The following is a 27,429-nucleotide window of genomic DNA, read 5'->3' on the forward strand; positions in this document are numbered from 1 at the left end:
CACAGGTCCCTGCTTGCCACCTGCACCTCACCCTTTGTTCACCCCTGAGTCACGGGCAGGGAACACCCCCACCCCTGGCCCTGCCCGCGTCGGGCTGTCTATGCCCAGACACCCACCCTGGCACCTGCTGGGCTCTCCCTTCTCCACCCGCTTCCAACCACACCTTCAAAGGAGCCGGCAGGAACCAAAGCTTCCCCCATCCTCCCTTCTAACCAGAACCAGGAGCAGATTTGCTGAGCGTGAAGCCGTGGAAGGCAGAGGGCAGATGAGAGCACGAGCTCAGCGCCCGAACAGGCACCAGGGAATGCAGGCTGCACCACCCGAGGTCAGGCTTAGCACTATAGGTGTGCAGGGAAAAGAAATATTCGGGGAAATTGTAGTTTTGGTTAGCAAGGCATAAAGTTCCTCGTCCTGCCTGGTCCCAGCTGTAAATTCAGCTGGTGCTCACCTGGAACCTGTAGCTAGTTGTGCATCAAGAATTTATTTTGTGGCAAAATCCAGGGCATATTGTCCTGTATAGACCCCTCAGCAACAAAACTGTGCCAAACCCGATCTGCAAAGGTCTCTCCTCGGCACAAACCCGATCTGCAAAAGTCTCTCCACATCCTGCCAGCACAGAGTGTCCCCCTCAGGGACGGAGGGAGCTGAATGTGAGGCTGTTGTGGAAGAAGAACAGCACAGTGCTGATGGCGATGGAGCAGGTGCAGCTCCCGAGGGGCTGAGCTCGGCCAGCACCGGGATGAGTCAGGCTGTGAAAGCCGACAGGACCGGCCCTGCGGCCGCTGCCTGCCCGCTGTCCCAGCCCGGCTGGGCGTCACCACATCCGGCCCGGGCAGCGGGACATGCCTGGGCCCGCCGAGCCCGCGGGGCTGTGCCAGCCCGCCCCTGCCTGCCTCCCCGGAGTGCCCACCGAAGGGTGTGGGGTCAGGGGGGCATGTCTTACAGCACTAACGATGGCCAGTTCTACTGGTGATTGGTCCTAATAATGACGGGTCCTAATACTGAGAGTTCTGATAGTGACCAGTCCTGATGGTGATGGATTGTGAGAGTGATCAGTCCTGGGAGAGGCTGATCCTAACAGTGACCAGTCCTAATGGTGCCTTGTTCTTATAGTGGCTGGTCCCAATAATGCCCAGTCCTAATTCTGCCCGGTCCTAATTCTGACCAGTCCTAATAGTGAACGTTCCTAATAGTAACGGGTCCTAATAGAGACCAGTTCTAATAGTGCCCAGTCCTTCTGGTGACTGGTCCTAATAGTGCCCAGTCCTAACAGTGACCAGTTCTTATACTGAGCAGTCCTAATAGTGATGGTTCCTAGTATTGACCATTCCTAATGGTTAGTAGTCCTAATAGTAACGGGTCCTAACAGCGGCCAGTTCTAATAGTGACCAGTCCTAATAGCGCCCCGTCCTAACAGTGACCAGCTCTTATAGTGGCTGGTCCCGATAGCGCCCAGTCCAGACAGTGCCGGTACCGGCGGTGCCGGCTCCGATCTCCCGGTGCCGCGGGGCGGGAGCAGGGGCTCATTGCCCATGAGGGATTCCCGGAGATGGGGCCGGGGCCCGGCGGGACCGGGAGAATCCCGGCTGGGGCGCGGGAGGACCCCGGGCGGAGACCCCGGGAGGAGACCCCGCCCCCGGCCGCGCCCCGGGCCCCGCCCCCGCCGAGCCCCGCCCCGGGCCCGCCCCCAGCCCCGCCCGGCCCAGGTGGAGGCGGCGGCGGCTGCCGCGGGACCGGCACCGGCACCGGGAGTGGCACCGGGAGCGAGGTGAGCGGGGCCGAGGAGGGGAGCAGAGCAGAGCAGTGCGGGGCGGGGGTTCCGGTGCCTCCGCGCCGCTTCTCTCCGTGACCGCCCGGTTTGTTGCTGCTTTGTGAGCGCCGCGTCCCGCCAGCTTCCTCCTCCGCCCCGCGCCTCCCGCCCGGCCCGGCCCGGCCCGGTCCGGCCCCGCGGGGCTGGCTGGGGGCTGCCTCGTCCCAGCCCGGACACTTTGCGGGGCGGGGGGCGCGGCGCGCATCCCCCTGCCCGGGGCCGTGCCCCGCACCCTGCCCGGCGCCTCCAGCGCGGGCATCCGGACGGATGGCGGGGGCCGAGCTCTTCCTCCTCCTCCTCTCCATCACAGGGGGAAGTGGGTGCGTGTCCCGGCGTGGTGACCCGGCCGGAGGGAAAACCCTGCCCGCTCCCCGGCCGAGGCAGGCAGTAAAGCTCTAACCTACTTTCTGGCGCCGATAACCAGGCGGGCGGGTGCTTTTTGTTTGTGTTTGCTGCTTTTCTCCCTGCCCAGGTGAGTGGGGCTGGCAGCGCCCCTCAGCAGCGGCAGGCGAGGGCAGGTGGGCAGCGGAGGGTCCGGTCCCTGACCCCAGACATCCTCCTGCCCCCCGCCCGCCGGGGCTTTGTTGTTGTCGCTGCTCTGAGGTTTGGTTGAGGTCTCTGGGACGCTCCCACGTGCCGCCTGGAGTGGCGAGTGCTGCCACCAGTCCTTCGCAGGCGAACAAAATCCTTACACAGCAGGGGTTGGGTCATCCTCCGTCCATGTGTACATCCCGCCGGGAGCAGAGGGATGCTGTGCGTGGGTATTTTAGTCAGATTTTTGCTATTGGTCCTCCAGGTTTGGGATAAAGGAGTGAGGCTGACCTCTACCCCATCCTGCCCTGCCTTGCTGCCAGGCCAGCAGGACTGGGCAGAGCCCATCCTTCCAGGCTTCCTACAGCCAGGCCGTGGTGCCCATGGTGATCTGAGACCCTGCAGTTCTCACTCAACCCCCCAGGCCCACGTCCTGCAGGGGGAAGGGGACCTGAGAGGCTGCATTGTCTCCGCTGGGACCCTGTGGCAAGAGGAAGTGTCCGCCTTCTTCCCCAGCGTGGCGTCATACGTGCCACGAGGAGCCAGGACATTCTCCTACTTGCACGTTCCCAGTCTCTGGATGCTTGCTGCTGGGGATTTCCAGGGTGAACTCATCGTGCTGCTGCTGCCCTGGACACACAGCCTCCAGCCCAGCTGGGGAACTGGGGAGTGCTCCCCACCCCAGTGCCAGGGCTGTCCTGAGTGAGGAAAGACTGCCCACTCAGCTCACTCCACCGTGCCCTCTGGAGCAGCATCCTTTGGCTCCTGCCTTTTTCCCAAGTGGGAAATAACCAGTTTGGAATTGTCCCACCTCCAAAATGAGCTGGAGGGTTCAGCTGCAGCTGAGCCTGGGAGAAACCTGAGCTGCCTCTGCCTGTGCTACCCTGGTCAGCTCTGGCTTCACATGTGGCTCCCTGGGCTCCCAGCTGCTGCCCCTGGGCTCTGCCCTTCCCAGCTCCTTCGCAGTTAATGGGGTGATCAGCACCTTTTGCTGCTTGCTCATGTGGCCAGCAGCTTCTGCCAACCCTGCCATAAAGCAGGTGACCATTTACCACTTCCCTTCGTGGGGGTTCTCTGGCACCGCTGCAGCTGCGCTGGGGCACCTGGAGGTGCTGCAAGCCCCGGAGTGAGAAAGGGCAAACCACAGAGTGGGGTTTGACACCACAACAGAGCTCTGATGCAAATTCTGCGAGACGGGGCCGAGCCCGATGTTGTCCCTGCCGTACACGTGTGAGCGCTATGCTGAGAGCGGCGCTGCCGGAGCGGGGCGGAGGAACAATGGATGCCTGTGGATGCCTGGAGAGCAGCTCCGAGCTGGGGATGCAGAGCACGGGGGCGTGAATCCGGTGGGGAGGGGGCTGCTGGGTCGCCTCAGGGGGAATGCATTCATTGGGAGGCACTGGGGGACCTGGGCAATGTGGGCTGTGTTTGGGCTGGGATGAAAGACCAGCTGTTCTCTGGTTCTGTGTTTTGTTCTTGGATGCTGCTCCTGTTTAGCTCTCACAGTGAAGCTGAGGGATCCCCCAAATACATCCTTATTCCTTCCCTTCGGTTGTTCCTGAGTTAGAAAACAGCCCTTGGGACAAGCCAGGAATCAGAACAGAGCTCATTACCAAAGAAACTAGGAGACAGGTGATGGAGAACCAGCTGCTGGGGAGGTTGCAGAGCTGCCCAGACCAACATGGGGCTCATGAGGCATTTCCACATTTCCCGTGGGCATTGGGAGTCCTGCAGGGACCTGACCCGGAGGAGCGAGTGCAGGCTTGGTGCTGTCAGGGGCTCAGCACTGAAGGAATCAATTAGTGAAAGCTGAAAATTAATTACTTAAACTTCTATGAGCCCACAAGTGATGGGATCATGAACTCTTCTCCTCTGGAGGAGCTTTTTACCTAATGACTTTCAGTTTCCACTGTCCTGCCGGCCCGAGATGTCTGATAACACAACAAGCTCCCAACGGGGGTGGGCACAGTCCCTTTTAATTACAGGCATCCAGGAGTTGTGGTCATTTGGGGCTGTGCAGTGCTTTGAGTTATGGTCATTTCCTGGCCTCCGAGTCAGCCTGGAGAGCTCTGAGTGTGCTGGTGGGTATGCAGGAAACCCTTAGTGCTGGTACTTAATCCCTCTTACTTAAAAAAAAAACAACAAAAAAGCAGTTGTGTGGTGGTTGCTCTCTTAATGAGGCATTTAGGGTGGAGAATCGACCCAGGGAGGACCCCAGGCCAACCCTGCCTCTGCTTGCCCACCACACAGGACCCCTGTGCCCCCCTCATCCTTGGGGACTCACACTCCAAGGTCAAGCACTGCAGGGCACTGGGCACGTTAGCTGAACACAGGACTGAGGAAACCCCCAAATAATTGCTCTGGGAGGGCAAGGGAGCAAATATTTATGGGGTTTGCATATGAGGGCTTCCTCCTCCACCCTTGTCCTCCAGGAACTTAAAACTGGGAGAGCTGTGTGGGCTTTGATGGAGAGGGAGCCAGCTCCCTGCCTGTGGAGCAGCAGCAGGGTGAGGAGGCAGGGAGCCTTACTGTATTGCAGTGCCTCAGTTTCCCCACTTACGAAATGCCACAAAGGACTCACAAATCACAGAGGTGTCCAGTGAAACCACAGCTTGTCACCTCGGGGACAGTTTGTGCAGCCACAAGAGCAGGGCTGATGCTGTGGCTGTGCCTTGGGGGCAGGGGGAGTGAGGTATAAACCAACCCCCTTGATGCTGTGCTGCCAGAGGCTGCAGTAGGACATGGGACAGGAGGGAGCAGGACAGTGCCCAGGGATCTTCTTGGCCTTTTCTCAAGCTGCTGATATTGGATGGGAGGAAGAAACCCACCAGTGTGGAGGGCACATGGGCTCTGTGCTAAATGCCCAGCCCTGTGAGAAGCCATTCAGATGGGTGGTGTGTGGTCCCCCAGCGGATGCTCCTGCCTTACACCCATCCCACAGGACCATCCCTCCCATCTCCAGGCACCTTTTCCAGCTGCTGCAGCTCCCAGGACAATGGAGCACTCCTTCAAGCAGCCTCTGTTCGTTTGTGTTTTATTGATTTATTGCATAAAAGTGGCATTCCTCTGGTTTAACAGACCCACTTGGGGCAGAAGAGAAGTGGCTGGTGCCCCCCAAGATGCCCAGTGTGCTAGTGCCCCCTCCCACGCCATGGGGTGGCTTCACGCCCCACGTGTCATGCTGCAGCTTGTGCTGGGGCCCTGATGGAGTTATTCCTCTAAGGGAATTCCTGAGAATGCCAGGCAAGGCTGGGAGTGACCTCCTGTCACCTATGAGCCCAAAGGCTGCACCCTGTGCCCTTGGGCAGCCAGGGGGAATCCCCAGCCCTCGGTGTTGGTGTGTCCTGCCCGGCCTCAGCTCCTCCATGGAATGAGCAGGGACGTGTCACCAGGGCTGTGCTGCTGTCATACAGCTTTTCCAGGGGTGATCCCATAACCAGTCACCTCTTGTACATGGTGGCTTAACCCAGTCCAAGCTCTCCTGGGAGGACATGGAGGTGGCTCCTTATAAAGGAGCATCTCCAGCTCCTGCTGAGCTGTGGAGAAGCATCCCAGAGGTGAGACAGCAGGCAGGAGGAGCATGAAGATGGCTGAGGAGACCCCATCTCCAGCTCTTGGCAGCTGAGAGGCTGCAAAGTGCCTGGCTGGCACAGGTCCATGGAGATGCTGTGGTGGGAAGAGCATCACAGTGCACAGGTTTCAGTGAGTGTGGGATTCCCTGTGCAGGGTTTGCACTGTGCTGGATGGGGTGAGCTGTTCCCAGTCAGGCTTTCCCTGCAGGGTGCAGGTCTGGGTGCTTCAGGCCTCTGCAATCAGGAGGGAAAGGAAGGAAGCTGAGGAGTGGCCCACCCACGCTTGGCTGCTGCTGCTGGTTGGGAGGAGGGAGGAGCAGCTTCCCCCAGTTGTCCTGGGGCAGGGAGCACTGAGAAGACTTAATGGGGTGTTTGGGGGACAGCCCCCTGCCAGCAAGGTGTCACCATGCACAGCCCAAAGGGACACCACAAGGTCCTTTTCTCCCCTCTCCTCAGAGCACTGCTGGCCCTGGAATGGGAAAGAAGGAGGCTGCTGGTGTCCACCCAGGGCTCCCCTTTTGCACAGGGCCTGTCAGGGCGAGCAGCACTTTCTGAAAACCTTGGAATGGCTGTGTTGAGATAAGGACTCTGTTCCCAGAGATAGGGGGCTCCAGCCCAGGGCTCATCTTATCCCTGGGCTGAGCCAAATTCCTGCACAGGGCTGAGCACCACCTCCCACTGCTGCCTCCCACACAGCATGGGGATGGCCAGAGCCCAGGGCAAGAGAACCCTCTGTAAACATGGGGCATTTCTGCCAGGCCTGTGCTGCTCTGGGGGAATTGGTATGCTCTGAAACAGGCAGCAGGGGACTGGGGAAGTCTGCAAGCCCAGCCAGGGCCCTGGCACTGAGAGCTGCTGGAAGAATGAGTGCTCAGCAGAAGAACCAGAGGGAGGAACGTCCCCTCCAGCCCCACTGACCTTTCATACAAAGAATTTTGCTTCCAGGAGGGAAGTGGGAGTGAACTCAGTAATGACCTGCAGCATGGGGATGGCAGGCACGTGGCCTGCAGGCAGACTGTCCCCTTCCCTTGGGGAAATACTGACCTGGGAGCCCTCAGCCCCTTCCAGAAGGTGCAGCCAGGGCTGAAACACTTGCATGACTGTGCACTCTGTGTTTAAGCCAAGCTAATCAGGAGTTGGAGTAGATTTGAGTAATTAATCAGTTTTTAGATAAATCCAAGTTAAATCAATCCTGGTAGGCTGGGGAAAAATGAAAAAGAGCTTTCCTTGTGTGTCTGTGACCCTGCCTGTGGAGCAGCTGACCCCTCTGCACATTCACCAGTGGAGCTGCTGTGCTTCCCTTGCTCCTGGTGGAGACTTTGGCCCCTTGCTGTCCCCAAAGCCTCTGGGGTGACCCAAAATCTCCACCTGTGTGTTCCTCACTTGGCTTGAGCTCCAGCCTGAGGAAGGGTCCAGTGGGCTGAGGGTCCCCTTGTGCAGCCACAGCCACTCCAGCAGCTCCCACCACCTTTGCAGGAAGCAGAGAAGGGGTTTGTGCAGTGCTGCCTGGTTGGGGCTGTTGTTCTGGGAGGGTGTGTGGGGACACGAGGGGTGGGTGGCCAGTGGCACAGAGGGACCCCAGCCCACTGGGACTTGCTGCCCACCCCAGCAGGCTGGGAAGCCTTTGTCTGCTGGGCTGGGTGGGGGTTTTTGTTCTGGTAAACATTAACGAGAGTGGGAAATGGGCTGTGGGAAATCCTCCCCATGGCTCTTCCACCCACTCCCAGGCACCGCAGGCAAATCCTTCCCTCTCCGTGCTGACGGGGATGGCGTTACCCAGGACTGCCAGGGAGCCCAGGGACACATTCCTGGCCCTCCAGCCCTTGCAGCAGGGAAGCCCAGCCCAGGCTGCCATGAGTGGCCCTGTTCCCCATGTCCCTGTGTCCCCGTGCAGGGCTCTCCTTATCAGCAGGCACAGTGTAAGGCTCCCCCACCCGCCATGCTCTGTCTCCCCAGCTGCTTTCCTTCCTCCTGGGGCGTGCCGTGCTCCCAGCCCAGCAAGCCTGCTGCCATTGCCCAATGTTCTTCCTGATGGAGGAGAATGGGAGAGGATGTTCTAAAAGCGGTGTGGGTGAGGTGGTGCTGGCTGCCCACACGCCCTGGGATCAAGCAGGGTCTCAGCACTCATCTGTACCCATCTTCCTACCCCGGCCAGTGTGGAGGTGTGGACTTAAGCCCCTGTGGGTGTCCATGCTGTCTGTGTGGCTCAGTGATAAGGGAGAGGGCAGCTAACCATCCCCTCTGAAGCACAGAGGGCCTCTCTCAAGACTCAGAGCAAAACCCTGCATCTCACAGTTTTGCCATTTAGCTCCTTTGTGTAAGGGTTGGGGCACGTGAGGAAAAATGGTTTTTCTTTTTTTTCTCCAATAATATGGTTTTATTTCAAGAGCTGTTTATACTTTGGCTCCTTTTCTCCAGCCCTGAAACTTGAGACTGCAAAATGGTTAAAAGCTTTTTGAAAGGGAGCAGAGGCAGAGAAGGTGCTGGGTCTCTGCTCGGGTGTGAGCCCACAGGAGCTCGATGCTCAGAGCAGCTGCACAGATTGACTTTCCTATCTGGAGCTCTTAATAACTGGGAGCACCTTTTAACGTGGCTCCAGCCTTGAGAGAGGTCTTTACGTGCTCATGAATCATTTATGGGCAGCAGCAGCAGCTCTGCCTGATGGGCTCTTGGGTGCCAGCAGTGGCAGAGGCTGTGGGGGTGTTTGGGGGCCCTGTGGCACTGCTGGCCCCTTTCTCCCTGCCCTGTGGAGGTGCAGAGGAAGAGCTGGGGCTCATCATGCTCGGGGTGATGGGTATGATGGGTGCTCCTGGGGGTCCCGCTCCCTGCCCCACACCCTTGGGTAGCTCAGAGCTGCTTTCTCCTCCAGCTGAACTGCAGCAGATGGAGACAGTGTTATTCCAGTAATGTCCCTTCCCCCAGTGCCAACAGGCTCGGGGAGGGAGATCCTGATCCTTCTCCAAGCATCCATGATCCCACTGCACACACCTCCCTCCAGCCAGGGCTGCTCTGCAGGGTTCTCTCTGCTGTCTGGTGCTATGGCTGTCCTTGTCTGTCCCAGCTCTGCTCACCTGGCCTTGCTGATGGTCCCTTTGTGCTGCTTGGACCATCCCAGCATGTCCTGTGGTGACACTTTGTATGAGCCACATCATTTTTTCCATCACTTTCTTCCTTGGTGTGCTTCCTCTTGTTGTGGTTCGTCCTGGGGCTGGGAGCCAGCCCTGGTCACCTTCCTTGTGCCTTTTTTTGCTTGAAGACTCATCCCCAGTGATGACAGCACATCTGCCCTCTTGGGAAAGGATGGGGCCTTCACCTCCTGCTGCTGTTGGAGCACAGGCTGTGTCCCTTGCTGCTGGATGTCAGGCTTTGGGGACCTTCAGTGGTCAAGAGCTTTGGGAGGGGAGATGGTGGTAGTGGGGGATCTCTTCTTATCAACCAGACCAGGTGGTCCTCCCTCCATGCCCTGCCCATCTATCGCTCCAACAATGGCAGCAGCCCCAGTGCATGGAGATCTTTTCCAGCCTAAAGTGACAATGTGCTGCTCCCAGGACCCTTCTTCCAGCCCAAAGCACAGCTCCTACCAAGCTCAGGACATGCTTGTTGCTGCCAAGTCACCCCCTGCTGCTGTGACCTGCCTTGTCCCCACAGCAGGGCATGTGCTCAGCCACCCTTCCCCCCCCCCCGCTGTGTCAGCTCCGCACGTCACCTCTCACTTCCTTTTTCTGTCCCCGGGACAAAGCCACCACGTCCACCCTGAGTGTCCAAGGACTGGGCTGAGGCTCCCTGGGGACCTGCAGCCGAGCTGTGCCCTGTGATGGGGTGGCTGATGCTGGGGCTGCTGGGCAGGGAGCCGTGCTCCTGGTGGCAGAACCCTCCATGCCGAGGCTGGGGGGTGACAGGGACCTGGGACCCCAGGGGATCTGGAGGGCCAAGCTTGGGGCAGGCTGTCTCTGGATGGAGGCACTGTGTGGCCCATTCCCACGCTGAGCATGCCAGCTCCAGAGGGCTTGGGCACCAGCACCAGGCATATGGTGAGCTGGAAAACACCTTTCCAGCACTATCCACTGGGGATTTCTCTGCCTGGCACGGGATAAGGCTCTTGTGGCTCAGGATCTGTGCTTAGGGGGTGGCTGCTGCCTCCAGCCTGTGTGGCAAAGTAGCCTTGAGCCCTCAGGGGCCGCTGCCCTCCTCCCCCTCCCTCTCAATTCCAAGTGTGCCAAGGCACAGAGCCGTGACAAGCGCCGCAGCCGCGTGACCGTGACAGGACAGCAGGTGCCCGCCAGGCTGTGCCAGCTCCCCTGGCCTGAGTCACCTCGGGAGAGGCCAGTCCAGCCCTCCACCCTCTGCGTGGGGAGCTGGGGGGAAGCCAGACCAGGATTTTAAACATGCTGCAAACCTGCTTTGCTGGGAAGCACAGAGGTCTGGGGCTGTCCGGGGTGTGATGGGAGCAATTGGGCATGGGATTCTGGGAGGAGGTGTGTAAGAATTTGGCTCTAATTTCTGTGCTTCTTACCACTCAGAGCCATTCCCCAGAGGGGAAGGAGGATGAGGGTGCCCCTGGGATTGCTCTGACCCTGGCATGTTCCCATTCCCAGCTCTCCAGAGCAGCTGCCATCTCAGGCTCACTGCTGGCTGCCCTGGGTGGAAAACAAACAGAGCCTCCAGCTCACCAATGGGATGGAAAGTTTTACTTACTGGGGCTGGCACTCTCCCAGTTTAGCAGCTATGAAATACCCCATGAGGCACTCATATTCCATGCCTATTCTTCCTGAGTGTCTTGCTTCCCAAGAGTCGGGAAGGCAGCAGCAGGGGAAAACTCCTTGCCTACCCCATGCTATTCCCTGCCATGGAGCATTGCTGTAATGGGGGCTTTTCCTCCTCCTGCTGCCCTGTGCCAGCAGCTGATCCCTGTCCCTGGTGTCCAGCTACCTGCAGCCCTGTCCCCAGGGTCTAGGGAGCACTGAGCTCAGCTCTCCCTCTGCCAGGATGCTCCTGCAGTCCTTGCCTGCTTTCCCATGCATGGTTTTTCATCACAGCCTCTTCCCACAGGAGAAATCAGCCGTGTCCTGGGGCTCCCGTGCGTGAAGGACGGAGGCAGAGGAAGGCTGCTGTGGGTGTTTGCCATCACTGCACAGGATCCCTGTCACTCTTATGAGGTGAGGAGACCCTCGTGGGGCCAGCACTGGCTGAACCCCAGGGGAAATTTGGGAATTGATTGCTCCCAGCTTTGGTGCTGGAGAGGGAGCCCAGCACCCATTTTAATGCAGGAGCAGAAGACTATCACATGGCCCAGGAGCTGATGGAGGGCAGCAATTCCTGCCAGTGCTGCCGTCTCCTGACTGTCCCCGCCCTGGGGAGCTGTTCTGGACTCCTGCATCCCCCTGAAGCTGATCCCTTGGGCACCCCATGCTGCTTAAGCCAGACTTTGTTTGTGGTGTGTTCTGAGGGGAGGGTTGTGTTCAGGACTCCAAGTGCCAAGGGAGCTGCAAAAGTGTCCCCGTCCCTGACTCTTGCTGTGGGAATGGGCTGCCAACAGGATCCTGTTGCAGAAGGGGCTGGTGGGATCTCAGTCACTCATCTGGTTGCTCCAGTGATGTTGCCTAAGGAGAGCAGAGCTGTAGGAGTCTGGTTGTTGGGATCTTGGGCAGGGAGAGGGACCAGGCCTACGGATCAAGCTGGCATTTTGCAGCCAGTGACATTGTGCAAATGTGGCAAGTGACACCATTTCCATGGCCATGACTGTCCTGGGGGACAAGAGATGCTTGTGAGATCTGTGTGAGTCCCTGGGCACTGGCACATGGTCAAGCAGAAGAGGTCAGAGAGGGCTGTCCCTCCCTTTTGATTGCCCTCGTAGTCCCTAATAGGATCTGGGACTTGTTCTCTTGCACTCTGATGGAATTACTTTTCCTGCAGAGCAAGCCCTGCCTGGTAGAGCAGGCTGCAGGGACCCTTGGGAGGGGATTTCTTGAGGAATTAACCATGTCTTGGCTGTTAAGCTTCCCTCTCCTTGCACGTGGTGCCAGGGTGGATTCAGTCTCCTAGCCTGGTGTGTGCATGCACGTGCCAGAGGGGAATGTCCTGCATCTCCCCTTTGTGGGGCACCCCAACACATGACAGGTCCACGTGGGAGCTGTGGTGCATGTGGGAAAGTGGATCAGGTGTTTTCAGGCCTTGTGCACCCCCCCCCTTCCTACTCTGCCCAGGCAAGAGGAGCTCCTTGCACACATCCCCTGCTATCTCCCCTTGGCTCCCTTCCCAAACTGGGAGTGCTGGTGTTCCCATGTGCTGCAGCTGTGTGCCATGGCCCTGGCCAGGCCTTGCTGGGATCCCCCATATTTCCAAGGCACATGGTCAGGCTCATCCAGGCAGGGTGTGAAGCCTGGGTGTCTCACTGGGATGTGCTGGAATGATGGGGATGCTCTGACTTGATCACTGTTGCCCCTGCCCTACTCCCAGCAGGTGAAGGAATGGTGTTGGTGACCCCTAGGGGACTGGGAGTGAGTGGTCAATGTTAGCCTTCCTGTCCACCCAAACTCAGGGCTGGAAGGTCGGTTTTGGGGATGCAGCAGCTGGGTTCACGATGGGTTCATGATGGCCAGGTCTCACCAGCACAGCCAGGGACACAGGGTGCTCAGTCTGGTGACATCCCACTGATGAGGCCTCATCTCTTACTGGGACTCAGCCTTTCCTCACACTCAAGCTCCTGGGGGAATTCTTCTCCCCCTGTGGCTGACTCCCTGCACTCTGCCAGCCTGCCAACCACCACCAGCTGGAGATGTCAGCCGGGGACAAGAACGGGGGCAGCCGCTCCAGCAGCAGCCGCCTGCAGAGCAAGAAGCCTCCCAACCTGTCCATTGTCATCCCGCCCCGGGAGGCCGAGGAGGATGGCGCCCGCAAGGAGGTGAGTGCTGGAGCGGCGCCTGTCCCACACTGGCCTCGGGGGGCTGCCAGGCGCCATCGTGTCCCTGATGCCCTGCTCTGCCTTCCAGCCCTCCAAGGTGCCCGTCTACCGCAAGAGCAAGAGCCTGCAGGAGCCCCACCCGGAGCGCCGGCCCGGCTTCCGCCGGCAGACATCCCTGTCCCAGAGCATCCGCAAGTGAGGGCAGGCTGGCCTCCAGCCCTGGCTGGCTCACTCAGAGGGAGCCATGTCAGGACATTGTGGGTACTGCTAGAGGATTTGGGGTGGGGTTGGAGAGTTGTGTCTCAGAAGGGAGTGCAAGAATCACTTTCCTCCACTTCCCTTTGACCCATAGCCAGGTCAAAACTGCCCTGCTGCAGGCTGGGCTGAGACACCCCAACCCCAACTGCCTGCCAGAGGGGATGGCTGGGTGGAATGGTGGTACATGGTGTGGGGGGCCAGCTGTGTGACAGATGTGCCCACCCTGTGGAGGGGATGGCTGGGTGGAATGGTGGTACGTGGTGTGGGGGGCCAGCTGTGTGACAGATGTGCCCACCCTGCAGAGGGGATGGCTGGGTGGAATGGTGGTACGTGGTGTGGGGGGCCAGCTGTGTGACAGATGTGCCCACCCTGTGGAGGGGATGGCTGGGTGGAATGGTGGTACGTGGTGTGGGGGGCCAGCTGTGTGACAGATGTGCCCACCCTGCGGAGGGGATGGCTGGGTGGAATGGTGGTACGTGGTGTGGGGGGCCAGCTGTGTGACAGATGTGCCCACCCTGCGGAGGGGATGGCTGGGTGGAATGGTGGTACGTGGTGTGGGGGGCCAGCTGTGTGACAGGTGTGCCCACCCTGTGTCCAGGGGCACAGCGCAGTGGTTTGGCGTCAGCAGCGACTGGGAGGGGAAGCGGCAGCAGTGGCAGCGCAAGAGCCTGCAGCACTGCAGCATGAGGTACGGCAAGCTGAAGCCTGCCTATCGTGACATGGAGCTGCCCAGCCAGGAGGTGCCCTCCTTCCAAGCCACCGAGTCGCCCAAGCCCGCCAAGATGCCCAAGGTAGAGCTCAGGGTGAGGCGTCCCACTGCCAGCCTTGCTCTCCCAGCGCTGACAGCTCTTCCCTCCCTCAGATCGTGGACCCTCTGGCTAGGGGCCGTCCCTTCCGCCATCCCGACGAGACCGACCGTCCCCACACGCCCCACCACGTGCTGCCCCCGCTCACCCCCGGCGTGGTCTCCTTGGCATCCTTCAACAGCATCCGCTCGGGGTACGGCCGCCTGCCGCGCAGGAAGAGGGAGTCTGTGGCCCACATGAGCTTCAAGGCGGCCGCAGCCCTCCTCCGTGTGAGTTTTGGGAGTGTGAGGGGGATCACCTTCCTAAGCTGGGTTTCAGTTCTGTCCTTCACCCATCGTCTTTGTTTCCTGGCTGTTTGTTGAGCGTGGAGACTGCTGTCTCTCCAGGGCGGGGCTGAGGGGGGAGATTGTTTTTTTTATCCTGAGCTGTACTTAAGAGTAGAAGTTTTGGTGGAAATTGGACAATCTGAGAAAGGAACAAATTTTGGGTTCCATTGCTGAGCGGCAATGAAACCTCTCCAGCAATTTTCTTGGTTCTGAGGAGCTCTGGGCAAATCTTGGGGATGGCTTTGTGGGTATGAGACCAGATGAATTCAGAGGTCACTTGTCACGCTGACTAACGTGGCCATGGTCCTGTGGGGAATCTGAGGGGCTAAAGGCTACATCTTCTGCCAGTTCTCCCCACACAAGGGGCTATGGTGGCTGATTAAGGTTTAGTCTTTGCCACTTGTCTTTGGAGAGGGAAGATCTGAGAAACCCTCAGTGCTGCAAAAACTGAGGGCTTCTGGTTGCTTACCTTCATTTGCTTGTGCTGCCAAAGGGGCGTTCTGTCCTGGAGCCACTGGCTCCCAAGCAGAGGAGCAAGAGGAGCTTCCTGTACCCCAGCTTCATGGATGAGGACATGGTGGATGCTGCTGATACCCTGGACTCGTCCTTCTTCAGTAAGGCAAGCAACTTTCCATTCTGGCTGCTGGAGCTGGGATGCGTCCCAGTGCCCTGCACAGGGGGCTGGGTGTGGAGCAGGGCTCTCACAAGGACCCCCGTGTTGGCACTCCACCCAGCAGTGACAGAGGCATCGGTGGCTGCTCTGCCCCAGCCCTGGTGATGGCCCTTGGGTGTGATGTTGCCATCTAGGCACATTTCACACCCTGTGATGGGCTATTAGTGGGATGTCATTGGGGGTCACCCACTCCCCCTGGCCAGGGGGATGCTCAGTCAGGGGGCTTCTGACCCATCACACATATCCAAGGACACGTATCCAACCCCTTTCCAGATGGACATGCATGATGAGACATACTCCATGCCCGATGACGTCTTTGAGTCACCTCCTCTATCAGCCACGTACTTACGCATGCACCAGGTGGCAGAGGAAGCCAGGGTGTCCCCTGAGGTGGAGCAGCCCACCCCGTGAGTACCAACAGCGGGTCTTGCCCCCGAGGCTGCCCAGGTGCTCTGCTGCAGGCAGGACAATGTCCCCAGCCATGAGCACCAGGGACTTCCATGATGATGCTGGAAGAATGGAGCCAGGAGGTGCTCAGAGCCTCACCTCTGGCCATGGGGTGTTTCTCAGCTGGTCCTTTTTGGAGGTGTGATGGGTTTCTCTTCTCTCGACAGGCGGGAGGGTGCCCGGCTGGCCTCGGTGTCGGGCGGCGCGGGCCCGGCCCCGCGGCGGGGCAGGCGCATCGCCTCCAAAGTGAAGCACTTCGCCTTCGACCGCAAGAAGCGCTACTACGGGCTGGGCGTGGTGGGTAAGTGGCTGAACAGGACCTACCGGCGCAGCCTGAGCAGCATCGTGCAGTCCCAGCTGGAGATCACCGACAGCCACCGGTGAGGGGCACCGACAGCACGGGACACCCTGACTCAGATGTGTATCCCCCTCAGTGCTTGGGGATCACTGCCTGCAGTGTCCGTTTGCTCAGACATCTTTGACCAGCTCCAGTTTTGGGTCCTGTCCCCTCCAGGCCGTATTTCACATACTGGATCACCTTTGTGCATATTCTCATCACCCTGCTGGTCATTGGCACCTACGGCATCGCCCCCATTGGCTTCGCCCAGCACGTAACGACAGAGTTAGTAAGTTTAAGAGCCATCCTTCAGGGGGACTGTAACCACCAGTGTCCCATGGTGTCATGTTCCCTGCAAGGACTGGGAGCATCTTGTGGGAGCATGACACCATGGGACGCTGGGAGCCAGCATTTGAGAGGCTCTGTGAAATGGCCAGACAAGGGGATGAGCAGCACAATGTTGCAGCGGAATATGTGGTGGGAGCAGAGCTGTTCCCCTCTCCTGCCTTGCTGGTGGGACCCACAGACCTTCCCCTCAGATGAAGGGGATGCTCAGCCCCTTTTGAGTGGAGGGAGACAGGGGTGCCCTCCCTCAGCGCTTATCCCTTCAGCGGGAGCTGACCCTGGCATCTCTTGGCAGGTGCTGAGGAACAAGGGTGTCTACGAGAGTGTCAAGTACATCCAGCAGGAAAACTTCTGGATCGGGCCCAGCTCGGTAAGGTCCCTGCCAGACCCTTGGCCCCTGGTCTCACACCCTGCCCTCTGCTCTGAGCTGGGGGGGGGGGGTTCTCTGTGGTGGTCCTCTCCTCAGGGGAGCAGAGCTTGACCTCCTCACTTCAGCCTGCTGTTCCAGGCCCCCATCCCACTGGGACATGTGGCATCACAGTGGGATGGTCCTGCCTTCCCTCCACTGGGATAATAGAGACCTTTGTCTATTGCCTGTGAAGACCCCCTGCCCCTACTAACCTCTCCCTGGGGATAGCTGGAGTGAAGGGAGGTGCACAGACAAATCCCGTTTACTGGCATCTCCCTGCCAGATCGACCTGATCCACCTGGGAGCCAAGTTCTCCCCCTGCATCCGGAAGGACCGGCAGGTGGAGCGGCTCATCCAGCGTGAGCGGGATCGGGAGCGGGGCTCCGGGTGCTGCGTCCAGAACGACAACTCTGGCTGCATCCAGACCCTGCCCCAGGACTGCTCGGTGTGTGCTCCTGCCATGGGAAGGGCTGGGGATCCCTGGGGAAAGCAGGAGAAACCATCTCAGCCCTGCACTGCAGCTGGGCAGGATGCAGGTGGGGTCAGAGCCATATAGGAATGTGCCGCCTTTGACGGAGTGACCAAACTATTCTTTGTCTCTTTAAAAAGGAAAATGTCCGGAAGTTTCTCTCCTCAATTAGGTAAAAAGACACCTCATAGGACCTGGGGGATTTCACCTCAAACTTAAGGACAGCCAATTGGACAGAAGCCAAAAAGTCCCGCCTAATCAATTTACTAGAAAAGGAAGAGAACAAAGAAACTAATCGCTTTTGTGGGGTGTTTTACCAGGAGCAAGAACCTCTTGCACCAGGCTTGTTTTTTCTCTGCAAAGAGTTTTGTTATTTTGCCTTTTATTGAAACTTTTCTGTTTCCAACTCTGCCACATAAGCCATCCTGCTGATTTTATGCCTTCTAAGGTAGCTGAGCAATCTCGGATGTGATATAGATCTCCAAGAGCTTATGAGACCTGGCTCGAGGAGACCCTATATCAGAGCCGTGCATTCCCTGCTGCATCCTCAGTTCTCTCCATGCTCCCTGCAGGAGACACTGGCAACGTTCATCAAGTGGCCAGGCAGCAACGCGCCAGCTATGGGCTCAGGAGAGAAGAGGACCTCGGGGGCTGTGTGTCACCAGGACCCCAGGTAGAAGTAGCAGCTGGGTGGAGGTGGCCCTGTCACCTGGCTGTGTGTGGGACACAGCAGAAGGGGCTGCCTTTCCAGCTTGACTGCCTTGAATCCTCTTGTCTGAGGGGATGGGAGGTTTTTGCTCACTAGGAGAGTGATAAAGAAGAGGGAATCAGTGGGGAAACTGAGGCAGAGCCTGTCCTTAACACATGGAGCAGCAGGTGATGCTGTTGTGTTGTGCTTGTCCCTGTCCTGCTGGGATGGGACCATCCATGGGCATGATTGTCCAACAGCTCTGAGTTCTGCAGGGTTCACCTGCAGAAGGAGCTGTGTGGGGTGTTGTGGGACACCCACGGGTGGGCAGGATCGAGGCAGGTCCCAGAGCTGGCTGTGCCTGAGGGGATTACTGGTCTGCAGGGGGGATATGTTGGGGGCACCCACCCAACTCACCCCGCTCCTCCTGCCAGGACGTGTGAGGAGCCTGCATCCAACCCACCCCATGTGTGGCCAGATGACATCACCAAGTGGCCGGTAAGAGCCCGATGCCACCATCAGCTGGTGGCTCCATGGTGGCAGTGGCAATGAGCCCAGCAGGGTTCTGCAGGGACAGCCTGGGGCTGGGCTCTGACCAGGGCTCCTTTCCCTCCTGCTTCTAGATCTGCACCTACGAGACCAAAACCAACCACACTGGCTTTGCCCACCTGGACTGCGAGATCAAGGGCAGGCCCTGCTGCATCGGCACCAAGGGCAGGTGGGCTGTGGCAAAGGGGGCACCTGGCTTGGCTCCCCCCTCTGCCCTCCTGCCTCGTGCTGCCCCATCAGTGTCCAGAGCTGTGCCTGAGGGGGATTACAGAGCCTTGGGGGGTGGGAAGCACAGTGGCAGCAGGCTGGGAGCAGACGGGGATGCTCAGGGGTGTCCTGAGTGTGCCCTGCCCCCAGCGAGCCCCCTCCTGCCCCCTGGCAGCTGTGAGATCACCACGCGGGAGTACTGCGACTTCATGCACGGCTACTTCCACGAGGAGGCAACGCTCTGCTCGCAGGTGAGCAGGGCCAGGGAGGCATGGCAGGGTGTGTGGGATTCAATGCTAGCAGCCATGCTGATGCCAAAGAGTGTCCTACCAGGAATGGGACATGGCTGGGATGGGTGTGAGCAGGAACGATGCAAAGTGCAGGGACTTGCCCAGCTGTTGGCTGGGCTCCTGCTGCTGTGCCCACCTTGCTGGTGTGGGGCAGGAGGCACCTTTACCTGCACCACGGCAATGTGGGTGCCCCACACCATCCAGAATCCCCTCACAGCTGCTACATGGCATCATTGGCATCTTTGTGACCCATCCTTTTCTCCCTGTGGCTCTGGGGACAACCCTGCTGCCTTTGCAGGTGCACTGCCTGGACGAGGTCTGTGGGCTCCTGCCCTTCCTGAACCCAGAGGTCCCTGACCAGTTCTATCGCCTGTGGCTGTCTCTGTTCCTGCATGCTGGGTGAGCCACAGCCCCCATATCCCCAGGGATGGGGGGACTGGGCACTGGAGTGCCCACTGGGATGGGCTGGGAGAGAGGAGGGAAGGGCACTCCCAGACTGTGACAGGTGCCTTCAGTGGGGGTGTTTTGTGAGCTGTCTTGTGCACTGGGTGGGAGGGCTGGGCAGGGCTCTCTAACCCAGGGCCTCTCCCCCAGCATCATCCACTGCCTGGTGTCGGTGACGTTCCAGATGACAGTGCTGCGGGACCTGGAGAAGCTGGCAGGCTGGCATCGCATCTCCATCATCTTCATCCTCAGCGGCATCACGGGCAACCTGGCCAGTGCCATCTTCCTACCCTACAGGGCAGAGGTGAGGGTTTGGGGGTCTGTCCCAAATCCTGTCAGCTCCCAGGGACCAAAGGATGCCCCTCTCCATCCCCATCCTGGGCAGAGGTTTGGGGAAGGGGCTGGAGCACAGATTCTCACCCCCTGGCAGGGTTTGCTGCAGGGAGAGGGGGAGGGGGGTGTCCCTGCCCCACGTGTGGTGTTGGCACATGTCATGTGTGTCACGTCACGTGTCCGTGAGCACGCGGGGTCCCTGGGCAGGCAGATGGCTAATCTGCTGCCAGCCAAACCCTGTCAGGCTTTAAATGAGATCATGGCGAGGGCCCTAATCCCCGTACAGGTGTGCCAGGATGGGGCTGTGGTCTGCAAGGGGGCAATGCTCTCTGGCTGCTGAGTCACAGAAAGTATCAGCTCTGCCAAAACAGCACCACCCTGCTCCCCTCCTCATCCTCCTGTGCCAGGGCTCCCACTCCGGAGCCCCATGCAGGATCCTACGCAGGGATGCAAGAGCCAAATGTGCTTTGCTGTGCGAGGAGATGATCCCTGGGGAACAGGGGGTGTGTCTGGGGTGACACAGAGTCCAGCCCTGACTTTCCCCATCCCTGCAGGTGGGCCCTGCCGGCTCCCAGTTCGGCTTGCTAGCCTGCCTCTTCGTGGAGCTCTTCCAAAGCTGGCAAGTGCTGGAGAAACCCTGGAAAGCCTTCCTCAACCTCTTTGGCATCGTCCTCTTCCTCTTCATCTGTGGCCTCTTGCCCTGGATCGACAACATCGCTCACCTGTTCGGTTTCCTGAGCGGGCTCCTGCTGTCCTTCGCCTTCCTGCCCTACATCACCTTCGGTACGCTGGACAAGTTCCGCAAGCGGGCCATGATCATCGTGTCCCTGCTGGTCTTCCTGGGGCTCTTCGCCTCGCTGGTGGTGTGGCTCTACGTGTACCCCGTGAACTGGCGCTGGGTGGAATACCTCACCTGCCTGCCCTTCACCAGCAAGTTCTGCGAGAAGTACGAGCTGGAGCAGGTCCTGCACTGACCCTGCTGGCAGGGATGGGGCTGGACGGGCCATGTTTCCCACGGGATGGGTCCTCCCCTGCCTGTGGGAGATGGTGGTGGCTGCTCCAGGATGGGGCAGATGCTGGCATGGCTCCGTCCTCAGGGAGAGTGGGTTTGGGGTACCCCTTGCTCAACGCTGGGGTTGCTGGGCTGAGGCAGCCCTGCCTTGAACCCCTTTGGGGCTCCCTCCTGATGCTGGAAAGCCACAACTGGCGTGGGGACTGACTCTGGCTGCTGCCTGTGTGGGGAAAGGGCTGAGGGAAGCGGGATTTTGTTGTATCCATGGCCAGGCTGGACTTCCAGTCCTGGGGTGAAGTTGCTGAAGTCTCTAGCCTGTACCCCTGCCTGCCTGGGGCCCCGTCCCACCTCGGTGCCCTGCAGTGCTGCAGCTCATACTGTGAACACAACCCCCTTTTTGCAGGGGAACTTTTTTTTATCCACAGCTCTTTAGGGCCAGGGTTTCTCCCTTTTGGGCTCTCTGGACTCTCTGTCTGGCTGCAAGATGTTCAGGGCTGAGCTTTAAAGATATTTTTCAGTCCTGTTCTCCCTGAGGTCCCCAAGGAGGCTTGTGCCTTCCTGCCTGGGTCCTCACTGGATGGAGAGGCAGGACTTGGGCAGGGGGCTTTTCCTTCCCTTATTTCAGTAAAATTCTCCTTTTGGAAGGGGAGAAGTGGCAAGGACTGCGTTTATAGTGCCATGGTGGGAGGCAGACATGGAGAAAAACCCCCTGGAGGGCTCATGTGGCTGCTTCTGGAGCCCACAGACCTCTCAGGAAGCTGTCAGTGCTCCCACCTTCTGCCTTGAGTCCCTGCTGTTTCCCCTTTCCCTTTTTCAAAGCATGGAGACCCAGGCAGCCCTTCCTTCCTCCAGTGGTGCTGGTCAGGTGGAGAAGTGCAGGATGGGACAGTCACCTTCCCTCTTCCCTGCCCAAGGCTGCACAGTCCCACCTGCCCTCCCCAGCATCTCCTCCTCCTCCTCCTTGCCATCAGCCATGGCACGAAGGCAGGTCCTTCCTGGGGTCCAGGTGACCCCTCTGGGCTGGTTTGGACCCAGGCTGGTGCCAGGCTGTCTCTCCCCTGACATGTGTTGCTTAGGTGCTGGAGGCCTCTGTGCTTTTAAGTGGGGGCAGGGTGGAATGCCCCAGTTAGGATGTCCTGGGATGAACATTCAAGGGCTGAGAGCCTGGCTCCCTGTCCACAGCCACTTGCTAAGTGAGCCCAGGAGCATCTGCACCCGTCCCTGCATCCCTCCCTCCACCCTGGGCCAGTTTTCAGCCCCACTCTGTCCCTCCAGTTGTTGCTCCAGCCAGACAATTCACCTCATTTTTCTCTTTTTGATACTTTTTTAAAAAGCTGTGGGTTCCCCCCCATCCTTAATAAATTTCTACCTGTATTTAATGAGATGCACAAGGTCTCTTCTCCCTTCTTGGGCGTGGGGATGCAGCACTTTTAGGGGGTTGTGGTTGTTCTGGTGATGGCTGCTGTGGCAGGGAAGGAGGACAAGCTGGGCTGGTGCCCTGAGGGGCCACTCAAACCCCTCCTTGGGAGGAGAGAGGGTTTGGAGAGTCTCAGGCAGAAGGAGAAGCCAAACACTTGGATCCATGGAACCTCCTGATCCTGACTGAGGGCAGAATCACCCCTGCCTTTATCCCACCCTTCACTGAATGACCTGAGGCTGGATTTGCCCCTTCTCCCTTGAGGCTGAGGTGCCCCAAGGGGTCCTGGATTTCTCCCCTGATACCAGCTGGTGCCCTCCCTCTGGCCATTGTTGTGAGGTCATGATCAAAGCATCACAGGAACACACACGGGCTGTGTAGAAAATCACCACCACATCTTTATTTGCTGCTTTCCAACAACCTGAGTTGTTTGCAGAAGGCTTGTCCTGGGCTGGTTGTGAGTCTGGGACAGGGAGGACCAAATGGTTTGGGCTGGTTCCCTGGGGAGGCTCTGCAATGTGCAGCTCAGGGTGGCTGTGGGCTGGGAATGTGCTCCAAGAGGGCTGGAAGGATGTCTGTGGGCAGGGGGGTGGCTGCCATGGCCCCTGCCTGGCCTGGGGGCTGCTCAGGGAGGCCTTGGCCTGGTGTGCTCCAGTCATGGTGGTGGTGATGGTGGGAGGGGTGCCACCCTGGGGCACGTGTTTGCAGGGGCTCTGCTGGGTGTCTCAGCAAGCCATGGTGGATCGAAGTATCCCCAAAACAGCAGAGCCCCCAGCCATTCCCAGGGCAAACCTTTCCATCCCAGCGGGCTCGTGGCCCTGCAGCCAGCGCAGCCCTGGCTAAAGCAGAGCCCAGGGAGCTGATGCTTCCAGCAGGATCTGGCAGGAATTCCTGTGCCCAGCCCTGCAGGGGCGGGATTGGGCCAGGCTGGTGTGGCTGGAAGGCAGATGCGGCAGAGGGAGCAGCTGTGGCCAGGGCCAGCTAGGGATGATGGATCACAGCAGTGAGGATGGAGAGGGGCTGCAGCCTCTCATCCCCCCGGGGCAGTGGGGCCTCAGCAGCCGCTGTTCCTGCGCATGAAGGCGTGGCCCCGCACCGCGTGCTGCATCTCCACGAAGGCCAGGTCCCCCACGGTCACCTGACAGGGCCCCAGCGCCTGGAAGCCACACTTCTGGTAGAAGGGCACGAGGAAGGGCTGGCACATGAGCAGGGCGCGGCGGGCGCAGGGCAGGCAGCGCAGGTGCTGCAGGTAGCGCCACATCAGGATGGAGCCCTTGCCCTGCTGGCGCACGGTGCGGTGCACGGCCAGCACGTGGATGTGCACGGCCGAGCCCTGCGGCTTGTGCAGGGTCAGGGCTGCCTGCGGGGGGAAACAGGCCTTAGCAGGACCAGGGGTCCCGTCCTGCTTCTTATTCCCCACCCCAAATGTTGCAGTGTGATGTCATGGGTGGCCTCAGATACCTCGGGTTTCTCCCTGTAGATCTCTTCCCCAGGTGTGTCAGCCACCTCTCCCTCCCCCTCCCTGACCCCCTGCTGAGTGCTGTCTGTCAATCTTGGCATTCCAGAAGGGAGTTGAGTGATTGGCAGATTCAATGTCCCCTGGAGGGACATTGGGCCATCCAGGTGTCATTTGTCCCTTAAGACTGACCCCCCTACCTGGTTGGTGGCTCCCTGCCCCTCTCCCTGGGGTTAAAAGGAATAGCAACCACGTTCAGGGAGTTCTGTTGGAGAAGTTGCTGGATTCAAAGGCCTGTGGGCCAGACTAAAGCTCTGGATCGAAACCCTCCAGCAGAACCGACTCCTTTCCTTCACCATCGCCTTAAAGCTTCTCCACCAGAGGTAAACCTGAGCTTCTGCATATCTGGACTTGTCTCCATGTGCCCAGCTGCACCTTCCAGACAGCCAAAGGTGTCTCTGAGGTGAAATCACCACCGTTGCTGCCTTTGATCAAGCAGCAAGGGCCAGACAAGCCCAGGCATGTCCCGTCCAGCTATATTGGTAATTATTCCAATACCCAAAGAACCAGGGTCCTCATCCTTCCCCATGCCTCTTTGCCCCCCCCATCATCCTCAGAGGGTTTTTAATTTTAAAATGAATGTTGAAGGGGATTACTTGGCATACTTTTCAACAGCATAGTTTAAGTTAATTAATGAGAAAGTTCATTTCTACCAGAGCAGCCCTGTAGCCATTAGTCATGGGAGAAGATTTTTGGAGTAGCCTCAGGGCCCTAGAGAGCTTCTGATCCCCAGGCTCTGGCAGGGCTGGTGCCCTGATGGGCCACTCAAACTCCTCCTGGGAGGAGACAGGGTTTGGAGAGTCTCAAGCAGAAGGAGAAGCCAAACACTTGGATCCATGGAACCTCCTGATCCATGCCCCTGCCTTTATCCCACCCTTCACTGAATGACCTGAGGCTGGATTTGCCCCTTCTCCCTTGAGGCTGAGGTGCCCCAAGGGGTCCTGGATTTCTCCCCTCATACCAGCTGGTGCCCTCCCTGGTGGTGCACGAGGTGGGAAGGACTGGGTCATACCTGGCTGAGCCTCTCCTGGTCCCAGAGGGAGCCAATGATGAATGCCACGAGCCGCCCTTCCTCAAACCAGCCGAGGGACAGCTCCGGGCACAGGTTCAGGAAGTGTCGGATCTCATCCAGGTGCAGGGGACAGTCCCCAGAAACTGATATAAAGGCTGGAGGGGGCAGTGGTGAACACAGTGAGAGAGACAAAGCACACCCGACCCAGAAACACTCCCAGCACTGATGTAGGGGAGGGAAAGTGGGATGTGATGGGGAAAGATGGCATGTGTCCTGCTGCCTGCTAGGTCTAAAGGAGTTCTGAGGGACACAGATGGTTCCAGGGAGCAGTTCTGCTTCTCCAGAGGCAGTTCCCCATGGCCCAGTGACTCTTGACTCTGCTGGTTCCAGAGCTACAGCAGAAGGTGCTGAATTGAGCCCTCCCTGTCAGCATCTCCCTGGCTGCCCCTGTGCTTGGAGAGCAGGGAGAAATGGGCTGGGTGAGTCTGGGTGAGGGAAGCTACGGTGAAGGAAATGGGGAAAGGTTGCCAGGGTGGCACCTCAAAGTGTCCCTGTGCAGGAGGATGCAGAGCATGGTGTCTGTCCTCCCACCTCCCCTTTTCCTATCCTGTCTTTCACAGGGTTGTTTTGGGGTCCTACTCAGCATCACCTCCCACCATCCCCACCCCAGGGTGAGCTGGGGCCGTGGTTCTCCAGCTCATTAACCGCAGATCCTCCACCTCGTTAGGGAGCCGAGCCCGTGGTGGCCTGGCCACAAGCCACGGCCACTGCATCCCTCCCACGAAGGCACCCACAGGGGAATTCACCGCTACAAGGAGCACAAAAGACTGAAAACAGATACCAGGGGATCCGGCTGATGGCAGCCGACAGAAACCCCCGGTCCCCGGTACCTTCGCGCTCGATCTCGAACACGCTGACGGCGTCCCCGGGGCTGAGGCAGCGGAACTCGCTGGCGGGCAGCGTGTGCCGGCGCTGGCCCCCGGGCGGGCTGCGGGGCGAGCGCAGCTGCACCGGCTTCAGGAAGGGCAAGGCGCTGAGTGCCGACATCCTCCTCCTCCTCCTCCTCCTCCTCCCGCCTGGCTTCCCACCGCTCCCTCAGCTCGGGGCAGCCTCTGCCGGCTCCCACACCTTTTATTCCAGCCGAGCTCCTCCAGCACTGTTAGCCAGCAGAAGTATCTGTTGTTCACAGAGGATTAGGCTGCTTGCCCCCCTTTTCCTATGGATATTTGTATGTACAGCAACTACCCACCCCCAGAGACCCCAGCTGCCCTTGCTGTGAGTTGGAGGACACAGGAGGCTGGCACCAGCTGTGAGCTGAGCGAACCGCAGGGAGCGGGGGGACAAAAGCACAGTGATCCAGGTGGTGGGACAGAGCAGGGAGAGGGGCCAGAGCTCTTAGAGCTGGAGCAGGTGGGGGGCTGAGCATCCTGTCCAACATTGCCCAGCCCATGGCAGCACCAGGCAGTGGGATGGGCAGGAGAACCCTGGAGCTGCTGCCCTGGGGACAGGCAGGGTGGGGTGTGCCTGCAGGAAGACAAAAGCTGTAAAACAAGCATCTATCTGTGTGAAATTCCCTGTGATACTCTGGTGTTTGTGGAACAGCACAGCTGTGCTGGAGTAGGAGGCCACAGAGGAGGACACACATCAGGCAGCCACAGCCACCTCCTCCAGAGCACAAGCTGGCAGGATTTACAACTTCTCTGACTCACTGAGCAGGTGAGTGACACAAGCTGGCAGGATTTACCCCCTTCTCTGACCCACTGAGCAGGAGAGTGAAACAGCTTCACCTCGGCTGGCTTCTTAGGTCATGTCCACGCTCACAGAGGTGGGTCCCTGGCAGGGCTGAGCAGGTGACTGAGGCTGAAAGCCTTGGCTGTCCTCCTTGGTGAGGTGGCCTCAGGCTTTGCCCCCTGCCCCAGCAGCTTTGGGTAGCTGACCCCACCAGACACAGCCCAGGCCAGGACACTCCACCTTTAACATGGGTTCCCCCAAGAGGGTCACCAGCACCCAAGGTCATCTGGCAGCACCCATCCTGCACAGCCCAGACCAATCCCTTGACCTGGATCAGAGCCTGTATCTTCAATCTGCCTCTGCTTTCACGTGTGAGTGAGCTGAGTCAATAACCCCAGAGAGAACCACAAACTGAGTGAATAATTTCACTAAGCACAGAAATAGTGGGAATGGCTTTCAGAGCCACCCACTGAACCATCCATCCAAACTCAGAGCAATATGCAAGCAATTTCCAGCGAAGCCAGAGCAAAGCCAGGTCATTTTTGATTATTGTTTCAGAGGTGCTGGCTTTCCCTGCTAATTATAGGCTTGCCTCCAGCTAATAGGATTTATGGAAACAAAAGCATTACCAGCACAAACATTGCACAGGGCACAACTGGCACAAGCTGGGAATTTTCCATCCTAAAAGGCCAAGGGCTGGATGCTGAAATGCCAGTGTTATCCTGCCTGAGGTGAGACAGGGTGGCCAGGATTTATTTTCAATGAATCGCTGGTTTGGCTGTGAGTGTGTATTTGAGGGATCAGATCCATCAGGGACAGAGGGTTTCCTCGGCAGGGGAATTATTTAGCATCCCCAGTGCTCACTCCAGCCACCGAGGACTGACTGAAGTCGTGCTGGGAATGGGTGTTTCATGCTCCTGCAGGAGGGAAGTAAAGCAGGGTGAGCTGGCAAGGAGAGTGGGGTGCTGGTGGAGTGGGGGTGGGTCTAATGTTCACAGAGCTTATTATCAAATCTTCTGGAACTCCTCATCCTACTAATTGGATTAGGGACTCCTCTGCATGAATAAATCCCAGAGTAGGCAAGAGGGTAAGCTCAGGGGACCCTGAAAATGCAGTGGTGGTTTGATCCTGGGGGTGCTGAGTGCCTGGGGTGAGTTCTGGGGATGCTGCTGGGGACCTGCTGCTAGATCAGGCTGGGATGGCTGTGCAGGGGTGGCAGGGCAGAGAGGGCAGTTGAAAATGGCCTCAGGCAGGGCCAGCATTTCAGTTTCCATGGGAATTATGGAGTTGGATCGTGGAATCACAGAATGATTTGGGTTGGAAAGGACTGTTAAAGGTCATGCAGT

General features: G+C 58.8%; 2 protein-coding genes across 3 annotated transcripts; one reads left to right on the top strand and one right to left on the bottom strand.

Annotated features, from left to right (window-relative positions):
• The first annotated feature begins 1,691 nt into the window (after window positions 1-1,691).
• On the top strand, window positions 1,692-21,791 carry RHBDF2 (rhomboid 5 homolog 2). Of its 2 annotated transcripts, none has more exons than XM_059864367.1 (19): window positions 1,692-1,768; window positions 10,963-11,069; window positions 12,665-12,814; window positions 12,903-13,009; window positions 13,671-13,863; window positions 13,935-14,147; window positions 14,698-14,823; window positions 15,151-15,284; window positions 15,492-15,704; window positions 15,839-15,950; window positions 16,302-16,376; window positions 16,699-16,860; window positions 17,457-17,557; window positions 18,007-18,070; window positions 18,196-18,290; window positions 18,504-18,579; window positions 18,917-19,017; window positions 19,213-19,366; window positions 19,950-21,791. In XM_059864367.1, the coding sequence occupies exons 3-19, from the start codon at window positions 12,689-12,691 to the stop codon at window positions 20,367-20,369; spliced, it is 2,472 nt and encodes an 823-aa protein (XP_059720350.1). In that variant the 5' UTR covers window positions 1,692-1,768; window positions 10,963-11,069; window positions 12,665-12,688; the 3' UTR covers window positions 20,370-21,791. The 2 variants fall into 2 exon arrangements, with proteins under 2 accessions (XP_059720350.1, XP_059720348.1); XM_059864365.1 differs by having other exon boundaries at window positions 12,665-12,813; window positions 12,884-13,009.
• Window positions 21,792-22,202: 411 nt separating this feature from the next.
• AANAT (aralkylamine N-acetyltransferase) lies at window positions 22,203-25,516 on the bottom strand. The gene is made up of 3 exons (XM_059864362.1): window positions 25,243-25,516; window positions 24,353-24,507; window positions 22,203-23,184 (listed from the first exon to the last, which is right to left on the bottom strand). The coding sequence occupies exons 1-3, from the start codon at window positions 25,397-25,399 to the stop codon at window positions 22,879-22,881; spliced, it is 618 nt and encodes a 205-aa protein (XP_059720345.1). The 5' UTR covers window positions 25,400-25,516; the 3' UTR covers window positions 22,203-22,878.
• Between the last annotated feature and the right edge of the window lie 1,913 nt (window positions 25,517-27,429).

This window comes from Haemorhous mexicanus, chromosome 20, assembly GCF_027477595.1.
Source record: "Haemorhous mexicanus isolate bHaeMex1 chromosome 20, bHaeMex1.pri, whole genome shotgun sequence".
In the NCBI taxonomy this organism is placed as follows: domain Eukaryota; kingdom Metazoa; phylum Chordata; class Aves; order Passeriformes; family Fringillidae; genus Haemorhous; species Haemorhous mexicanus.

Coding starts and splice junctions, on each gene's coding strand:
- RHBDF2 (XM_059864365.1), top strand. CDS start 12,689: ATGTCAGCCGGGGACAAGAACGGGGGCAGCCGCTCCAGCAGCAGCCGC. Junction 13,010..13,670: donor CTGTCCCAGAGCATCCGCAA/GTGAGGGCAGGC, acceptor CCCTGTGTCCAG/GGGCACAGCGCAGTGGTTTG. Junction 13,864..13,934: donor AGCCCGCCAAGATGCCCAAG/GTAGAGCTCAGG, acceptor TCCCTCCCTCAG/ATCGTGGACCCTCTGGCTAG.
- AANAT (XM_059864362.1), bottom strand. CDS start 25,399: ATGTCGGCACTCAGCGCCTTGCCCTTCCTGAAGCCGGTGCAGCTGCGC. Junction 24,508..25,242: donor GTTCGAGATCGAGCGCGAAG/GTACCGGGGACC, acceptor TGCCCCCTCCAG/CCTTTATATCAGTTTCTGGG. Junction 23,185..24,352: donor ACCAGGAGAGGCTCAGCCAG/GTATGACCCAGT, acceptor TTCCCCCCGCAG/GCAGCCCTGACCCTGCACAA.